We start from the raw sequence: 19,023 nt of genomic DNA on the forward strand, positions 1-19,023 counted from the left end.
GTGCATGATTATATAACTCAATATATTCGTTTTGCAAATAGTTATCTTGAAAAAACATGATGGTAGCATTTATGACACTGAATTTGTGTGGAGTAGACAGGTAGTTGCAAAAGCAACATGGTTTCCACAGTTTGCTGCAAAATTGCGCTGTAATTGCTATCAATTTATTAATTCGTAATTGAGCTTCTACTGCACATGTTGCGAGATTTTTGAATGGATTTCCTGTTGAATTAATATCAAACGCCCGGTAACTTTTGCACGTTCGCTGCTCGATGAACTTCAACGCACGTGTATACTAATAGGTGTTTAATCGTTCGCCAACTACCCAGTACAGGGAAAATTGAAGTTCTATTTGTATTTTGTTGCTTGTTCCAGCTACCCGGTATAGCACGAGAATTTGATGGTAAGTTATTAAATATATATAACAGCCATATATATATATATAACTTTTCTTAAGTTTCGAGAATTTTGGTTAGTAAGCTGTACAGCTGTATAGTTGTACTTTGGTAAATTCAGTATAATTTGTGCAAATTGTAATAGAAATTTGCTTGCAAATGTTAATTAACGTATTAAATATATATAGTTTCCAATATTAAGGTTTACAATATAAAACCGTTACAATAAATAATAGTCTCTTACTTATTTTCTGAGAAAAAATCGAATTTAGATTACTTGGAATATTTATCATTAAAGTTAATGTGAAGTATTAAGTAACAAATAATGATCTACCCAAGGAAAACTAAATTTAAATTGATTACAGTTTTATTGTTGAAATTTACATCGTGGTGATTATCTTAGATATTTATTTTCTCAATTTGCATGTCGAAATATTAAAATGTGAATGCATCAACCATCTCAATTTATATCATTTCCAAGAATACAAAAGAAGATATTTACTGATAACAAGATCGCGCATCGAAAACTAACAACATACATAACAATATGATTCGTAATATTTATTGACAGATGCTAAATTCAAAATTTACATCCGATCGAATAGAAATATTCTCGATAATATAGATATGAAGGAAAATAAGCCAGTAAAAGAAATACTTTGATGTACTCATGAAATGCATATTGCTGCTGTATACATAATGTTTCCTATATATACAGATTCTTTCTTTTATATATTAATCATGAAATCTTTTCAAAGCCCTACAAAAGTGCATATATAGCGTTTAAAATTGTGATTTTAAAAACGTTATTCATAATTCTTCAATGTGGAAAATTTATGCGTCTCTTAATGAAAGGTAAATATGAGAAAGAACACAAAGTAGTTTCTATAAGTTTGTCTTCGAAAAGTTCGCGTATCAAAGACTTGGCTAAATAAAATTAAATATTTTTGCTCGCGTTTAACTGCAGTAAACTACATAACTGTTTTCTCTATTGTTAATCGAAGTGGTATAAATGTTCTTACTTGTCGATTTTAGCTCGCGCCATGTTTTCCCAACTGCGAACTGGGTTGGCGAGTCTTGTGAAAGAGGATTCCCTTGGCAAATAAGCGGAACAGTGCCAGCTGTGTCTCCAAAAGGTACTTCCGCTCACCCTTTCTCGATTCTTCAACGACGACACTATACCTTTCTCACTCATTTCACTGTCCACGACGAGACCTATTTCATATACCGTGTTCACACATTCATTTGTGGCATCGGCCTCGTGGACCACGCGGAGAACACGAAGATTTTACATGTTGCATATGTATCTTGCATAACACAATACTAATATTTCTTCCGTGGCTTCACTTTGTCTTTGGCAAGATTTTGATACAAGATTCCGCTTATTTTATAGAGTCGATGAGATAGAATTTCGTTTTATCTAGTAGTAAAATAATTAGCTTAATAATATGGTTCTCAAAATTATATAAGTGATTTCGAGTGCCTCGTGAATCGTTGCACTTCAAACAGCCAGCTGATAGCAAAATAAACTAATACCCTTGACAACCAAATAGAGTCACGAGTGGATAAAATACTAGGGTCGATGAAATTCTCGCAAATTGTCGATAAAGTATTTCGCGATCGGAGGCATTCCGATAATAATTGAGGACAGTTAAATAGAGAGAGCTTTTGCTTGATTTGAAGAAGACTCAACGACAAAGTAATTCGTGGAATTCTCAGCCGTCACCCAAATATTATGAAGAATATTACTTCGCTTAAATGAATCTTTAATGAAGCTATTACCTGAGTGATTGTTTCATTTTCCCGATATCTTCGTTCGACAGTTTAATTATATATATAAAAGCGAGGCTATTAACAGAAAATAAATTCTAGAGTATCTTGCGGATACCATCATATTGTCGGGTATATTTTTGATTAATCGTCTATAATAAGAATAATATTGTAATCAATGTTATATCCGACAGACGAATAATTTAATTATTAATTATTTTTAATAATTTAATTATTAATTTTTTTCTGAGTAATATAATTTTCGAAAAATTTCATGCACTTGCATAAAACGAGTTGCATTATAACGTTAGTACGCAGGTCAGATCGTTGAGGTAATTGCTGAGATAAGAGAGAAGTGCATGGTAGCTAAATTATTTCCGTCGGAGGAATCGGCGAGGCAACCTTGCAGGTAAACAACAAGAAAGACTCCCTGGTTATGTCTCGCTTAATTAAGCCAATAATTTATCTCACACGATAAATAACGAGAAGCGGTGTCGCGAAGATTCAGAATCCACGTTGACTCCGAGTTTCTTCCCCTCGGATCTGACTAGCACGATCCGAGAGGAAGAAGAAGATCTCCGAGTTCGCGTGAGCGGAAGAATCCAGCAGAGAGATTTGCGGATTGACGAAGGTGAGCAGGTTTCCTGCGAGAATTCCCCTTTGTATTCCCCCGGGGGTTGATTAATCGCGGTCGGTTTGAAATTTTATTGGCTCGGTTACGTGCGAGTTATCGTTGCTCTTCACGAAAGATGCGACTTCCGGTTTGACAGGACTCTTGTTTTTATATTCATTTAATATATCGTATCGTTATATTGCAAATGAATGTTGATATTACTTCTCAATAAAATATTATTTCTCGATATAATTATGAAATGTTAAAAAATTTAATCGTCAACTTTTTTGTATGACTCAAGAGTTTTTTATTCTCTGGAATGTTTTGAAGTAGCATCTCATGATTGCTAGTTGCAATAATTAAAAAAGTAATTTTTATAATAATAAAATTTTATAATTATATATATTTTATAATTATTGTGCAATTTTAATTTCTCAAAAAATTAATTATTTATTTATTTGACTAAATATATTTGTCAAAAAATGAAAATAATTTATAATTATATATATAAATAATTAAATAATTTAATTATTTATAATTCAATTACTATATTTATAATTTAATTATAATTTTTATAATTAAATATATAAATGATTTATATTATAGTAATAAATAAATAAATAAAAATAACAAAATATCAATCTTTTATGTAAATTCCTCTCATGGAATTTCTACTCCAAAAATTCATTTTAGAAGGAAAATATTGAAGAAATAAAAAAAATCATAAAAACTATCAATTTTACATAAATTTCTTCGAATTTCTATTCCAAAAATTAATTTTAAAAAGAAAACACTCGAATACATGTGAACGAAGAATCGGGCAGTGTGACTGACGAATTCTCGAATCGGACTGGACCGAAGGTGAGCGGGTCTTCTGCAAGAATCCCGCGTGGTGCCTGCCACCGATCGACCCACTCCACTCAATGGATCATGCAGACGTATTTTCGAATGTTCAAGGTCAACGTGCGTGCAAGCGCGTACAAACACAGAGGTGAATCTTTGCTTAAGCTCTCCGTGAGAAACAGATGACAAATTGAGAATATCTTTCCACTAATTAAAATGTCATTAGCAGAACGCGCAGCCAACTCAGAAATTAATTTAGAATCTCTCTTCCCCCCGTTTTTCCTTTTCTCTTTCTTTCATGCCGAAATTACGGGGCGCAGATTGTCGGTTCTGAATCCGGTGACCTCGATGCAATTAACGAAGGTGGGTTGCGATATCATTTTGCGTGGGTCTCAACGAGGCCGGAAATGTCGGTGGAGGAGAGAAAAACTGACGCGCGCACGCGCTAAATAACGCCGGGATCGCTCTCGCCCTTTACGTATATCGCGCTCCAAATTATTTTTGCATTACACGGTATAATTCACGGAATACTATTTTTAGTCGGATAGTTTTAATATATCGCAACGCCTGCAACAATTTGACGAATTTCTTTCCCTGCATATCAAATATCTACGCTATCCCTATTTTTATTTCATTACATCGTGGCTGCAGATAGAGAATGCAGAGAGAAAATAACGATATATCTTGCATTAAAAAATCATAGCATAAGTACCCTTTTCAAATATAAACACAGTCTCGCGAGAGATTCATTCTTCGTCTGAAAATCGTCTGAAAAACGTTGATCGCGACGTCGGTCGCTACTTTTCGATCAGAAGAAGAGGCGCACCAAAAAGACTCATCGTCCAACAATTGTTTTAAATGTTTCAACAATATTTTGGACAGACCGTATTTGCCATCGACACTCGATCGATTTGCGAGCGCGGATCCGGGTTTGCGCGCAGACACGCGGCGCTCGAAAATGCGCGGACCGGGGGTGGTAAACAAAGTGCGCGAGCGCGAGTGCGCAGAGGACGATGCCGAGACGCGGTATCGACGGCGACGACGACTATCTACGGACGACGTCGACGACGACGACGAGGACGACGACGACAACGTGCTTTCGGCACGAAGGCACGCGGCGTACTGCTTCGTCGATTGCAGCGCTCTGCTAAGCCGGTGACGTGCCGCGCGTCCCGCGATGCGCCGCGTTGAACCTTTGGAATGATCGAGCCGGTTCGCCGACCGCCCGCTGCTGCTGCTGCTGCTGCTGCTCCCGCTGTTACTCCCTTCTTCCTCTTCGCGCGAGGCGAAGGGGAGAAAAGGGAGGAAAGAAAGGTGCGCGAGGAGCGCTCAGGTGGAGCACTCTCGGATATCCCGCTCTTTTGGTCGCTCGAAAACGGAGTTTGCGCTGCTCGCGATCGAACTAATCGACTCGCGAAATGTGTCTTTAAAAGGCGCCGGTAGGGTTGGGCTCGACCCGGTGCCCTTTATCTCCAGCGCATCGAATGGGATGCACGCCCAATACAATTTTATCAATTTAATATACGCGAATGGCGATAAAACGACGACGTGGATAGAATATGACGGGTAATAATGGGTGACTCTTGTACGGAGGCGATGGCTATCGATTAGTCACGAGGGATAATGGACCGACAGGTTTATGAATCACGACGCGCGAGATCGACAAGAGAGAACCGCGCTTGCATTCCTTTATCGCGAAATTATACGCTCGAGCTACTCGTAACTGTGCCCTCCATGCGTTGTATCGCTTGAATTCGATGAAGGAGATCGGTATAAGTGTGAAAAAAGACTCATGATGTGTAATAAAATTTAATACAGAAATTAGAGGAAATGATAATATGAAGGTTAAATGTGCTCCAAAAAGAATACTTGTTCTTTTTTACGATCGCCTACGGCGTAAACAATTCGATTGTCGAATTTCGAATGGAAATCTCATGACGACAGATACACGTGATGAGATTAAACTGGAAAATTCAATTTGTTACGTTTCACACATGTCCTAGCCGTCGTCAGAACGAGTCATGGAAATTGATCGTTACAGTAACACACGGCCAAGTGAATTTTGAATAATTTAAAACGTTAAATTTTATGTGACAGAATTTCTTTTTGCGCGTTAGTTTTAGACTTTACGTCAACAGGATGTCAATTTGTCAGTGAAATAATATACCGATTTCTAAATACTTGTACTTGAATATCCATTGAGCCATATAGAAAGTAGTTAATAAAAAATATATGGTTGACGCACGTAAATGCAAATTACAAATATAAAAGGATCATACCTCTCTAACAGGCGAGCGAGCGAGAGAGACATAAAAAATAATGAATGCAAATGAGAATGGGCATTAAAAAAATAAATCACGCGATTTAGCTTTGTGGAGAGATTCCGTTTCACAAGTTTATGATTATATTAGCTGCATATGCGTAACGAGTGCAGATCTAAATGTCCGTGTCCGACAAACAAAGCCGCACAACGATCGTTACATCGCTAATATTGGCTGGCTGCTCCAGGTATGCATGCGTGGGCGCTACCGAATGCATTTCACCCTGCCAGTGTTTCTCAATTTGATACTCGGTGGCCGCATTAATTGTGAAGAAACTTTTAGTTTCTAACGAAAAAATTCCGTTTTGGTAATGGCATTTTTTAATCCTTTTTCCCAGTTATCCGGTAAATAGAAATCTAATTCAATAAAATGTAAAAATTTGGCGTAGAGGTATCAACTTTAGAAATTAAGTTCAATATAATTAGCTCTAGAATTAATTGAATAATCATTGAAATTCTTCTAGCATGAGATATACATAAAAATATAATATTTTGTCTATTAAAATATTTGCAGATTTAAATATCTAACATGATAATATGTTTGCGATAGGAATTTTCATATTAAAAGTTCGAAACAGAGAAAACAATAAAGAATTCTAAAATGAACAAGTCCATTCACTTCCACTCCAGTAGTAGAGAACTTTCGATAAGAATTTTCCTCTTTTCCGTTATTGCGTTATATTATAGTTTGACGGCGTTAGGACGTTCGATGAGATAACTTTCTTGTTTAATATTGATGACGGTGTAAAGCTCTTACCCCGTTACTCCTGCGGTTTAATTGCATTTCCCGCGAAAACGCTCGAAGGTACACACGATTATCGAGATTGTATAGCCAAAAGAATCTTCTTCGAGCTGACGGATACTTTCTCGCGATTGCTTTCCAAAGAGATTATCTCCCGGCAAATTTACCGGGCTTTTGAGCGAATCGCCGAATTCGTCAAATCGCATTTTCAGACTCTTTTATGCTCGATGATCCGTCGAATAGCGTCGTAAAACCATTTCTGTTTTTCTCACGTGCGGATTCAGTGTTCGAAGAAGTTCCCTCTCGTTGACTCTCGGAAAGGAATCTGTTTCGTTTCACCGAAGTACAAAATTGATCCTTCAAAAGCTACGAGAAAAGAGAAACGTCCCAGCGAATCTGGATTTAAGGTAAATCCAGAGAAGAGTTCGTTTCTACATTTCAATTTACATCTCGCGAAGGAATCATTTCACACGCATTTACCTTGTTTCTTAGTCTGAAAATAATTTACACGATCGCTCGTACAGGAATCTAAGGATATATAATATAGGTGGACTAATAGGATTAAAAGATCCTCTAGCGAGTTTATATTCCCTTATAAACTCGTTCTTCGAGGAACAATTTAATAGAAAAAAAAGTAACCGCGCATATTGTAACCAGCACAATTAGCAATGTAAATGAAAACAAGCGGAAATATGTCAATGAACGAGTTTTTAATTTAAAACGCGATTACGCTGCGCGGTCTCGTTCACTCGTCATGTTACATACACAGCCCTACGATTATTTGTCTCTGTCGTTTATCCTTGTTAAACAGGAGGCGTGACTTGTCGAACGACGTGCTAAACGTCCGGTCGGGCCATGTTTAATGATTCAGGGAATTCGGATAAGAGGGAACGTGGGGGTGCAAGCGTTACGATGGGGGTAGGGGTGGGAAGCGCTTCGCCCCTTTCGATTCGGTTCGATCGTGTGTTGGAACACCAGGGACGAGCGGTAGCCTCAACTAATTGATGACCACTGCGGAATCTATCGTGCACCTACACGAATGCACAAACTTTCGGCCGATGCATATTCCACGCGAGACGTTGCATTCATCGCTTTAATTCTGATAATATATTTAGCAGCCAGCATGCAAGAATTTTCTGAATTGTAAAGATAAATTCGTGTGTGACGATCATCGGAATATTTCAGTACTTTATCTCTCACGGAATTTGCAATATGTAAAGTTATAGAAGACATTTTGCAATCAGAATATCTGAGAAACGAAAAATCCCAATGATATGATTCTTCATGAAATCACAAAATAAAAAAAAATACGAAACAATTATTTATCAATTTATACACAATTTTCCGGAGATTTAAAATTTATGAATTAATTCGAAATATTTTCCTCTATCTCTTTTTTATCAAAATGTTAAAACATCGACAATTACCGTGATTTCTATTGTATTGATATCTGCACATTCTTTCATAATTAATTTTTTAATCTTTAATTATTATCTATAATTAATTTATATCAGAGATATGTAAAATGTACAAAAATCGTGAAGAACGCCTGATTTATTAGAATGTATAGAGTTAAAAATATTAAAATTTTTTACATGTTTGTCATCATAATTGTCATCAGCCTCAATTTACAACGTTGAGAATGATAAGCTAATGAGTTAACGTATTCAATGAAAAGTATAATTGCACTCGCACCGCATGATTTGTGAATTCGCTCCAATGTCGTTGAGAATTCCTACTATTAATCTGTCTCATTATGCGTCGAGTCAACGTGGGAGTTTTATAGACATATTTGTGAAATGAGCAAATCGAGTTTAGGATTAGCCATTATATATGAGCACGTCCATTTTTTCAAATCCACATCAAGTTTCTAATGAAAAGCCGATTAAAAGAGAAAAATTGTTCTTATTATTCTAATACTTATTTCTAATACTATCTAGCTTTTCGTTTAATCTGTGTCTTATTTGATATATTTAATCTTTGTTAATTTCGAAGTTAAAAATATTATTAATATTTTAATTAATTTATCGCGTTGGAATGAATCCATTACTTGATATATTCAATTTTTCCTGATTTTTCATCGAAACAAAAAATACGATTGTGCTATATAAGCAATTCTTCATGGATTATATATGATTTTTAATTTTAAAGACTCTTATATGAGATGCAATGCAAATAAAGATGCCGCAAATGTTCTATGAAATTGAAAGGAAAGCACGTTTTCGATTCATTTCTTCAAAATGTTTCGTTATAGGGAAATGGAGAACGGAAATGTCGCAACAGAAAATATCGACGCTCGAGTACTTTTCTTGAACGCGTTGCTCGCGGGGAAAAGGTAACAAAAAAAAAGCAGACTTCCGCAGGCGGAACACAAATGGACGAGTGCGTCCGGTAAAGTTCTCGAGTGTAATGCCGTGCAAGCTGATGAATAATCGAGCCAACGGGATGCGAGCAGAAACGCACGAGCCGAGACTCTCGCCGAAGATTGCCGCTCGTGCGCGCATCCGTCATTCCGCAGCAATGACTGCCACGCGAGTGGCGGGATTAATTACATCGAATAATTCGTCCTATTTTTGAATTACTGCGGTACTTTGAACGATGAGCTTTTATCGTCGACAACGACGATAACAATAATGCTCGTCCGTTATTCCGAACGCGAGCGCGTCGTTCGAAATGCGTCGAGCTATGCGCGACTCCCCAATTGTAATTTATCGAGCAAGTAATAATGCGGAGAATATAATGAATAAAGAAGCTATAGTTTGGATGATAAAATAAAAACAATAATTTTTTTATTAAAAATTTTTAACATATTAGGCAACTAAATATAAAATAATTAATTTCTATAAAAAATCAGATAATAAAGAAATCACTTTAAAAAATAGGTAATATTGAAAATAATAATAAGTTAGAAATAATAAAAAATATATGAAAAAAAATAAAAATTATTTTTAATTAAAAATTATTTAAAAATATTTAAAAGATTTTTAAAAATATATTTTAATGTATTTATGCATATAAATTTTTGAATTTTAAAGAAATAGTCCTCTATTAAATATAAATTATAAAAAAAAATTTAATTTAATTTAATTAATTTTAGTTAAATAAGAGATTATAAAAAATCTACATTTAGGCTATGAACCTAAAAGCTTAATATTTTACCTTACTTATGCGGAAATAATGAGGCAAGTAATTGCGTCCACGCGATTTCGTTTTTCATATTTCGCTCGGAAATCGCGCGATGGTGAGAAACGAGCGGTAAGAGATGCCCGAGCGCGTTCAGGGGGAACGTTAATGATTTCATCCTGAAGGCTAGTAACCCCTAAGCCATCCGTTCTGGATTCCAATGACGGTGGCGGTGTTTTCGCAGTAATTACGGGGTCGCAATTAGTTCGGGGCCGCTCGCCGCGGCCGGAACATCCGAGAGTTCGTTTCGCTCCATCGTACGTCAAGGTGAAAAAAATGCACGCCTGCACCGTTGCTTGATCCTAATTGCGCGAACGGGCCGATGATGTTAGTTGGCAATAATGGCGTTTTGGCCGCGTTTTCGCACTTTCGAAATTCCTCGCTCGTCGCTCGGACGATTCGCCATGAGATAAAATGTTTAGCGAATCAGAATTTCGCGCAATTGTGCCGTATTCGTTCACCGTTACGAAAGTTGCACGCACGCGGTAATCTCTCTGAGAATGTTAACTCAAACAATCTATAAGTCGCGACAAAAAAAGACCCAAGACAGATTTCTATTCTATTTAGATATAATTTCATGTGCTGTGCAAGGGAAATACATTGTAACTAGAATTATATCTAGTTGTCATCTGTTGCAAATTATAAATAATCGAAAGTGAATTTTATTATATATGTATTAATATATGTATATTTTATTATATGTTTTATTATATCGAATGTTTGTTTCTTGTTGTTGGATTCTTAACGATTATTAGAATTACAATTATAAAATCTCGTAATGAGATAAAAGAGAAGTGCATAAATTATCTTTAATTTTCATAGAATTTTTTCACAGAAAATTAAAAAATATCAATGCAATACAATTGATTCTACGAGAAGATTGTAGATGCACATTTGTCTTATATAAATATCTTTAAATGTGATTTCATTATGATTTAAATTGATATATTTATTATTATTATAAAAGACGATCAATTAATTAATTACAGATATTACAATCTCTGTTATTAAAAAAAATAATTACCTGCACTCAGAAATAAAATAAAATAAAATATTTAATTAATTAAATAATATCGAATTTTAATTAATTAAATAGATAAAATAAAAATTAATTTTAGAGAGAGAGGAAATACATTATTTAATTTTAACAGACATTTTTAAGACAAATAATAGCACCTGCCAATATTAATGCAAAGTATATTGACTGCACATAAATTATACTATTCGCATATAGCGAAGTCAGAGGATAAAGCACGTTTGTTCGATCCAACGAAGATACGAGATTGACATTCACTATCGCGATATCTTCTCATAATATATAGTATCGCAAACAAAACCGGTTGTTGTTATCGTAGACGTAATGCGACCATGTAATCCGTACTTGAAATACAACTCCGAGCTAACAGATTGTTTTCGTCTAAATATTGATTATCGATGCGCAGATTATTCGATTATCGATGTACAGATTATGAAAGAGTTAAGAAATTCAAATAAAATCACAAATGCCATTAATCTAAAAACCATTTGTTTTCCTCTTGAAATTAATATTTGCTTCATTCGAATCACAAAAGAGAAATAATTAATTTTAGTTTCAAGTCATTAAATTTTACAGTGGCTTTTTTCTTGGAGAACATTGATTTAACATGTAATTATTGCGACGATTATGCGGAAGATTTTCGATTAATATCACGAGATGGATATTCATAAAATGATAGAAAAACATTTCTTTCTTCCAAATGATATTTACGAATTTCATGCTCGCCTTTTCGTAACGTTAAATGCGCTGAATCTCACGTAGCTGATTAATCAAAAGATCGAGTTGCAAATATCCAACTGACGAGTAGAAATCGTACTTTCTGCTTGACTTTGACACAAAGCACGCGGTTTGCGCTTTCAAGTGTATCGAATATAGTGCCGTCCTAATTACGTGTGTGAACGGACACGTCGGTTAGCGAAATCGATATACTCGTCCAGGATCAACGAAATGGACCAAAGAAAATTAGTGGCAATAGAATGCAGGGATGCGAGCGATGAAGTCTCAAATATAATGTGAATAGCGATATTGAAAACCGTGAGCGCAATCCATCATTTCAAGCGCTTTTAATACGACAGTTTGCAATTTGCGTTTCATATATAACATTTGGCGTAGATTGCATACCCATATATGCAAAAAGTGGAACAATGAATTTCATAGCCGCACGAGTCCAGCTGTATTAGCTTTGAAAAAATCAATTAAAGTTCATCAATTCATTTCTTCTTTTTTTTTTAACAATCATGCTTCGGAGACCACTTTCCAGTGAAAATCTCGCTCAACATTTTACATATTCGTGCCCCCAAAAGTAATTTAACTTGAGTATTTCGCATGAAATAAATTTTGCTAAATTGACGGCTTTCTGTCACTAGAATACTCGCTATTCGTACCGATAAATTTTAAAGAAACGATATGTTATCTTACAAAGAGGAGATGCGAAGACGTATAAATTTGCGAAATACGCGGGCATTACAATTATCAAAGGGGCGTTAATTCTCGGTCAACAATTAGACAATAATTCTCATCTCTAATCGGAATTGGTGGTCGATGCCTCGAGATTCGACCGACCACCTGTCGCGCAAATTACGACCCTTGCAAGATTAATACTTCGAGCGTGGCGTGGACGACATCAATATATGGCACGAGCTTTGTAACCGAGAAGTCATCGACTTCTTCGCCTACGTATGAGATTTTCGTAGGCGAAAATCAGTAGGCGTCTTTGGCAAATTCCAAAAACAACACATGTTGTTTTTGGAATTTGCCAAAGACGCAAATAAGAATTTACTCGACTGTAAGACTGCTGCTATTGTTTCATCATGACTAATGAATTTAGCAAATAGAGGAAGTGTACAAAGGAAATATAGAAAATTCTTTCGAACTTTTATTATTGTTGAATTAAAAAGAATTCAATATTTTACTTACAATTAAAATGAAATAATTAAAAAAAATATTAATTAAAATATGTAAAATATCTCTAATGTTTTTTTTATATATAAATTCATATATTTTATAAATTTAAAAAAAAGTGTATAAATTATTAGGAATTTTAATCGCGCTTTTTGAAGAATCCTTCATTATCTATAACTTGTGAAATCGTTTGGTTGGTACTTGCTTTTTCGTTAAGAGGATTCTCTAAAAGCAACTAAGACGAGTGAAAATAATTAAGGGATGTTCCCGAGGAGGATTCGGCAGAGAGAGAGAGATAGTATGATACATCGAGCGGTGACATTTTTATGGCGTAGCGAAATGTGTTATCTTTTACGCGATAGATAATACTCCATAAATATTTAATAAACGTCAGTTATATCGTGTATTGATGTGAAGATTTGATGGCATAGATAAAGATCGATATCTTCCTTTGCCGATAGTAGTTTATACGATTTATGGTTGCTGCTTTTATTAGAAGATATTTATGGAGAGTACTACGATTTATAGCACGCACCATAGTTATTATGGAGATGAATAAAAATAGTAACCTAGATATATTTCTATTTAAACCAAAATGAATAATTTGTCGTCTGTGAATTGCAATATCAATCACGAATTATTAATATTTTCCAATATGTTATGATTCCACATGTTAGATGTGAATAATTTTAAATATATGTACGTATATGTATTTGTGTATATAATAATATAAAAGAGTAAAAATATTTCCCACAATATCAGCTTGAGTATAATAAAAAGTCAGAATCTGTTTGTCATCTTTTCCAGAATGATTTAACCCTTCAATAAAGACTAAGAGTTATAAATCAAGGCTTTAGCCACTCCATTTCGATTGATTTGCGAGATATTCCTTGAAACTTCTCGCGGAAAACACATAGTCTTACGATCCTTTGCGGATGTCCAACTCGAATTCCGCACCAACGAGCTCCAGGCCGCGCGATTTCTGCGGCGCTGGAGCAGGAAGCTCCGCAGTTTCAAGAGAGGTTGGCGGATCGAAAGTTTTCGCTTCTCACGTTTAAAAAGAAGGAAGGAATTACGCGTCGCGAAACTTTGCGCTTACCGGATTAAGTATCGAGTTCAGAGACGTCAGAAACTCGACGCGCATAATGTCGAGTTTGGAAGTCTGATAGTGCGCGAACCGACCGGACACCGAAAGCTTTGAGAAAGACGATCAATGCGGCAGTTTACGTTCCATCTCGTATCAAAATTGAATATTCGCGAATCTAAGTTTTAAATCATGCAAAATTACAAAATTTTCAGGAAGAATTAATACATCTAATTTGCTCTATTTGATTATTTTCATTTTTTTTTGCATCACCTTCGAAAGATTAAAAATGAACATATGCTTCGTATATTATTTTTGACAGTAGTTGATGATCGAGAATCGCGGTCGTTTCCTCTGCCACCTTGTATTGCGGATGAAGGCACGAATCGTACGTGGGCCGTGCGTGGGCGGATTACATGCATACTTAAGCGGTTCGTCAAACGTGCCATTACGTCGCATTACATACGCGTTTCCAAAAGCAAACAAAGAAAGGTCCTCGGGAGATTTATCGTGAATGCGACATTTTTGTTACGACGATATTGAGAAACTACAATGTTGCATCATTATAGCAGAGATTCTCGGCACCGACCGCTTTCTTGCGATGACCCAGCAGACTTGTTTCAGAAACTGTTTTCAAAGCTTTTGAATACTGCCGAATGTCAGGCAGATAATTAAGATCTGAAAAATATTCTCGTCTGACAAAACGAGCCGAGAAATCTTTCTTATAATAATCTAATACACAAAGAAAATTATGTCACAGAGAAATTGCGTGTGTACCGATTAATCTTTCCGAGTCGACACGACACTCGGATTCATGGTCGAAGTCGGAAATTAACAGATAATGCCAGCTGCGGCGAGTTTCAAGAGCGTAGGATCTATCTATCGCACATTTGCACGAACTTGGCTAACAGGATGATGCAAAACACGACGGCGGCAATAGCGCGAGAATTAACGTGTACACGCGAAGGCGATACATTCAAGAGAGAATCAAACATCTCAACTTCCGCGGGGTGCATCGATATATCTGCATGTCATGGACATGCGATCTCGCTATTAGTAGCGCCATTACGTTTCTATCCGGCTTTCATCACTTATAATCGAGTGATTAGCAAGCGGGAAGTGACTCGTGTCAAGAAAGGAAATGCTCTTTTATCGCTAAAATTACAATTACGTGTCAAAAGACGCGTCGCGGTGCATCTTTTATCTTTTGACAGTTTAATCGAAAATTTTGCACGTGCCGTTTATGAGAGGCCATGTGTTTTTATAAGCGCTTTGCAGCTTCGCGCAGAGCTATCGTCCCTGAGTGTCCTTTAGCACGTAAACACATCATAACGTCAAGTGTATTAATATAGCGCCAGCTGCGATGTTTTGTAACATTGCTCGTTTAGATGGTTTTGCATAATATCTCTTCTTAATAATTTATATTATTAATATACTTATAATTTATATTATTAATATACTTAATGCTTTATATTTCAATTGTATATTTCGATAGGTTCGCGTAAAAATTTCTAAACTTCAATATATCTAATTTAATATCGAATTAAATATTGAATATATCTTTGTGTCATTCGCAAATGTTTGCCGATGAAAATCACTACTAAAAAAATATTATTCTACGAATGCATATGTATTTAGTCATTTCCTCATATTAAAATTTTTTTATGAAAATCGTGAGTTTATATATGACATATCAGATCCGATATGAAATCTATAGAATCTATAGATCTGATATCTATAGAATGCTTAATTTTTTATTGGAGAATTATTGAAAAAAATTAAATTTTAATTGTAAAAATCGATACATTAATTAAGTACAGACTTGTAATTGCATTTTTTTAATAGCATACACACATACATGTTGAATATCTAATAAATGTTATAGCGTACGTTATAATATTGATTTCAAGAAGCTTGCTAATAAACGCATGCGATCGCGTAACATTCGCATCCAAGGCTTAACTCTAATCTCAAGGATGTGCTGGCAAGGATAAGCCGACTCCCGGCACGACTCGCGTATGCAGAGCACGTATAATGGAATACCCGACGGGATTTCGATCCAGGAGAGCCAATTACCAGTGCAATCGACCGCGCGCGCAGCATGGTAGCCCAGCAACCTAGTAAACTTAACCGCAAGATTTAAACGAACGCGGCCGCGTACTAATATTTAAGGCGAATCAATTCGCCGACCACCTGCCTCGAAATTGCCTCCGCCGTTTCGTTCGATCAGCTGATGCAGCTGTCACGATTTACCGGTGTATTTCAATAACCTTCTAGCTCTTTCTCTCCCCGCGAACAAGTCAATACGGGGAATACGCGAAAAATATACTGTCACTAATACTCACCTGTCCGCCGTATTGTGCGCCAGGAAGGACTTTGGCAGCGACAAGGATCGTTGATGAGGGTCCAGGATGATGTCATCCGTGAGCGAATCCTCGCCCCGAGTCGGCGCGCTACCGGGCCTGGATAACGTACCATCCTTCGGCGGCTCTATCAGCGTCTTTAGCGAACCGATCACGGCATCCTCCATCGGCGTAGATGCGCCGGAGCTCTTCGCATTCCGTGGGCTTTTTGTCACCGTGCGATCCGACGTGGTGACCCAGATATCACTGCTCGAAGACGACGATGTATTCGTCGACGAGGAGGCGATAGGACCACCGCTCGGCGATCTGGTGGCAACGTTCATTCCTTGGATGGGCGATACCCTCCTGTCCTTATTGTCGGTGCCTTCGAAAGATCCCGGAAAATCGGGTTTCCGATACACTCGGTGATGCATTTGATCCCTCTTCTCCACTCCGGAACCTGTTTTATTCATAGCAAAAGTGTTATTGATGTGATAAATTGTTTTTTGTTTATTAAATATTAAAACAAAAATAATCACTATTTTATTGAATAAAGAATAAAATATTTATTGATTTCAGAAAAATTAGTTTTTATACTTTCGCAGAAATTATTTAATGCAGCGCCATTTCTTTTTTTCTAATTTTTAATAATTTAACATATTTGTTACAAACCATTGCCATTAATTCCCTCCAGCGGTGACCATCTGTTAGTCTGCTTGAGCACGCCCTTGGATCTCTCTTGATACTTGGAATTACCTTGCTGATTGTTCCTTTTTCTTAAATTATCTCTTTCGCGCAGCTCTCGATCATCCATCCGTTCCAGGGAAGCCGGTGACGAGCTAGCGCTACCTCGGTGGCTGCCGGTGTCGGTGGAAAGTCTTTGATGCGCCGGATAGCTCTGCGATAGCTTCATGAAGACCGGCGGTGGTGCCTGATTAGGCGAATACAGAGTTTCTCTTTGGGAGCAGTGAGGCCAGAAGTCACACGTGCTGCTGTTGCAACGTAGCTTTGTGTCAGGACTGATGCAGAAGTCTTGATTGACAGACGGTGCGCTCGTATTTGGCGTCGTGGCGCCTCTCTGTAGCGTTCGCGGTCGCCGAGATTGTTGTTGCTGCTGTTGCGACTGCTGTGACTGCTGCTGCGGCTGCGAAGAGTTGAACACTTTCGACGATTGATGTTGTTGTTGCTGCTGCTTGGAAGATATGATGTAGACGTCGTAGGTATTGGGAGTGCCTCGCCTTTGCTCTTGATTTTCGTCGCGACGTTCGTAACGACTTGACAAACTGCTTCTTGGCACGACTCGACTTCTCGTGCCATACAAATATTCAGTTACTACTTCCGTTTCGCGAAGAAGGTTTTCGTTTATGGTGTCATCGGTAGACTGAGCCTTTCCTAGAGATTTGGAAAAGATGATCGAATACAAAATTGAAATTGATGGATTTAATCCATTTTGATTATTGAGATTTGATACCGCGTTCTTCACGAAAACACTTTTCCTCTTGTTAAATTCTTTTATTTATATTAAATTTTATATAACAAATATTTAATATGTTCTACTTTAACATTATGTTAGTTTTTATATTGAGTGTTTTAAAAAGAGAATATGTGATTCCCTTTATATTTTACAAAACTTTTTCTATATTTATTATATTTTTTAAATTTTTTATAAAGCTTTGTATTTTATATACAAAATCTTGTTTGAAATATAAAATACTCGTACATAGATGATAAAAATACACATATAAAATTGATATTACAAAAGACAGGGAATAATTCATCATTGATATTTTTTGAACACGATCATTATTCTTTCATGAAAGCAGCTTTGTAAAATATGCTTACGAACATTTCTATCTATGCCCCCAGTATCATAAAATATTCAATACACATGTGCAGCATCGAAAATTGATATATAGAATATTTGAGAGGTAGTACTCACTATTCTGAAGAACGTGGCGTTTGGGCCTCTCGTTTCCTCGATCATTCACGATCTTCACGACAACTCTGTGAGCCTCGTTTGATTCTCGAGAGTGATCCCTCTGCGGTCCAGTTGTTCCCGGCGACCTTTTCTCGGGCAATTGGAGACTTCTGGATCTTCTGACCCGAGATTGATGAGAATCGGGTGACATCTGATTGGTCCTGGCGCTCTGATGCTGTCGTGAAACATTACTACGTCTGAAAGGATTAGGTGTAGGTGATCGTCCTTGTCGTTCCTCACTGGTGGATGAGGAGGAAGATGATGACGAGGATGAACTGAACATCTGTTTCCCTGACTCGGAGGATCCTGGCGATCTTCTCAGTCCCTGTTGACTTCTATGGATTCTCCTGAATATAACACTGCGTTTTATTTTCGAATAAAATATCGCGAAAGATTTGCGCTGTGTAATATTAAATTTATATTTTTCTTCTATAACATTTATTCTTTTATAACATATACAATAATAATTACTAATAATTAAAAAAATAATTAAAATTAAAAGATATTAAAATAATTATTTTTGTTGTGTAAACAAAAAAATTATGTAGAGAAAAAATCCTTTAAATAAGATTTTTACAATGTTTATTATTTTTTTTATTAAAATTTTACTTCTGAATTTCATTAGGTTTCATATGCCTACCCTTGTCTGTTGGGCGAAATTCGTTCGCCGTTGGCACGAATTGACTCTGTGGATGAATTCAATGCAAGAGCTGATGACGACACCAAACTGAGATTTAAGGATGAACTGGGGTTTTCGTCTTCGTCACCATCCTCGTATCTAATATTGAAAAATCAATATATTTTCGATGGACATT

The 19,023-nt window shown here is 36.4% G+C and overlaps 1 protein-coding gene and 1 long non-coding RNA gene across 13 annotated transcripts in view; one reads left to right on the forward strand and one right to left on the reverse strand.

Annotated features, from left to right (window-relative positions):
• Rhogef3 (Rho guanine nucleotide exchange factor 3) overlaps nt 1–19,023 on the reverse strand; it is a 143,941-nt gene that overhangs the window by 46,455 nt on the left and 78,463 nt on the right. For all 12 annotated transcript variants that reach the window (XR_014439118.1, XM_083100742.1, XM_083100741.1 and 9 more), the window contains 4 exons: nt 18,849–18,986; nt 18,170–18,555; nt 16,903–17,622; nt 16,234–16,690 (listed from right to left, as the gene is read on the reverse strand). Coding sequence is in view for 11 of the 12 variants with exons in the window: in XM_083100742.1 (XP_082956868.1) it covers nt 16,234–16,690; nt 16,903–17,622; nt 18,170–18,555; nt 18,849–18,986 (1,701 nt within the window). In the remaining variant the exon portion in view is untranslated. The remainder of the gene's footprint in view (nt 1–16,233; nt 16,691–16,902; nt 17,623–18,169; nt 18,556–18,848; nt 18,987–19,023) is intronic.
• LOC145972277 (uncharacterized) lies at nt 67–16,695 on the forward strand. Its single transcript, XR_014439119.1, has 4 exons — nt 67–403; nt 967–1,250; nt 1,431–1,531; nt 16,257–16,695. It is a non-coding gene; the product is annotated as an uncharacterized LOC145972277 (long non-coding RNA).

The sequence above is a fragment of the Camponotus vicinus genome, unplaced genomic scaffold (assembly GCF_025532165.1).
Source record: "Camponotus vicinus isolate PSW18456_S1 unplaced genomic scaffold, iyCamVici1.0 SCAF_5, whole genome shotgun sequence".
Classification (NCBI taxonomy): domain Eukaryota; kingdom Metazoa; phylum Arthropoda; class Insecta; order Hymenoptera; family Formicidae; genus Camponotus; species Camponotus vicinus.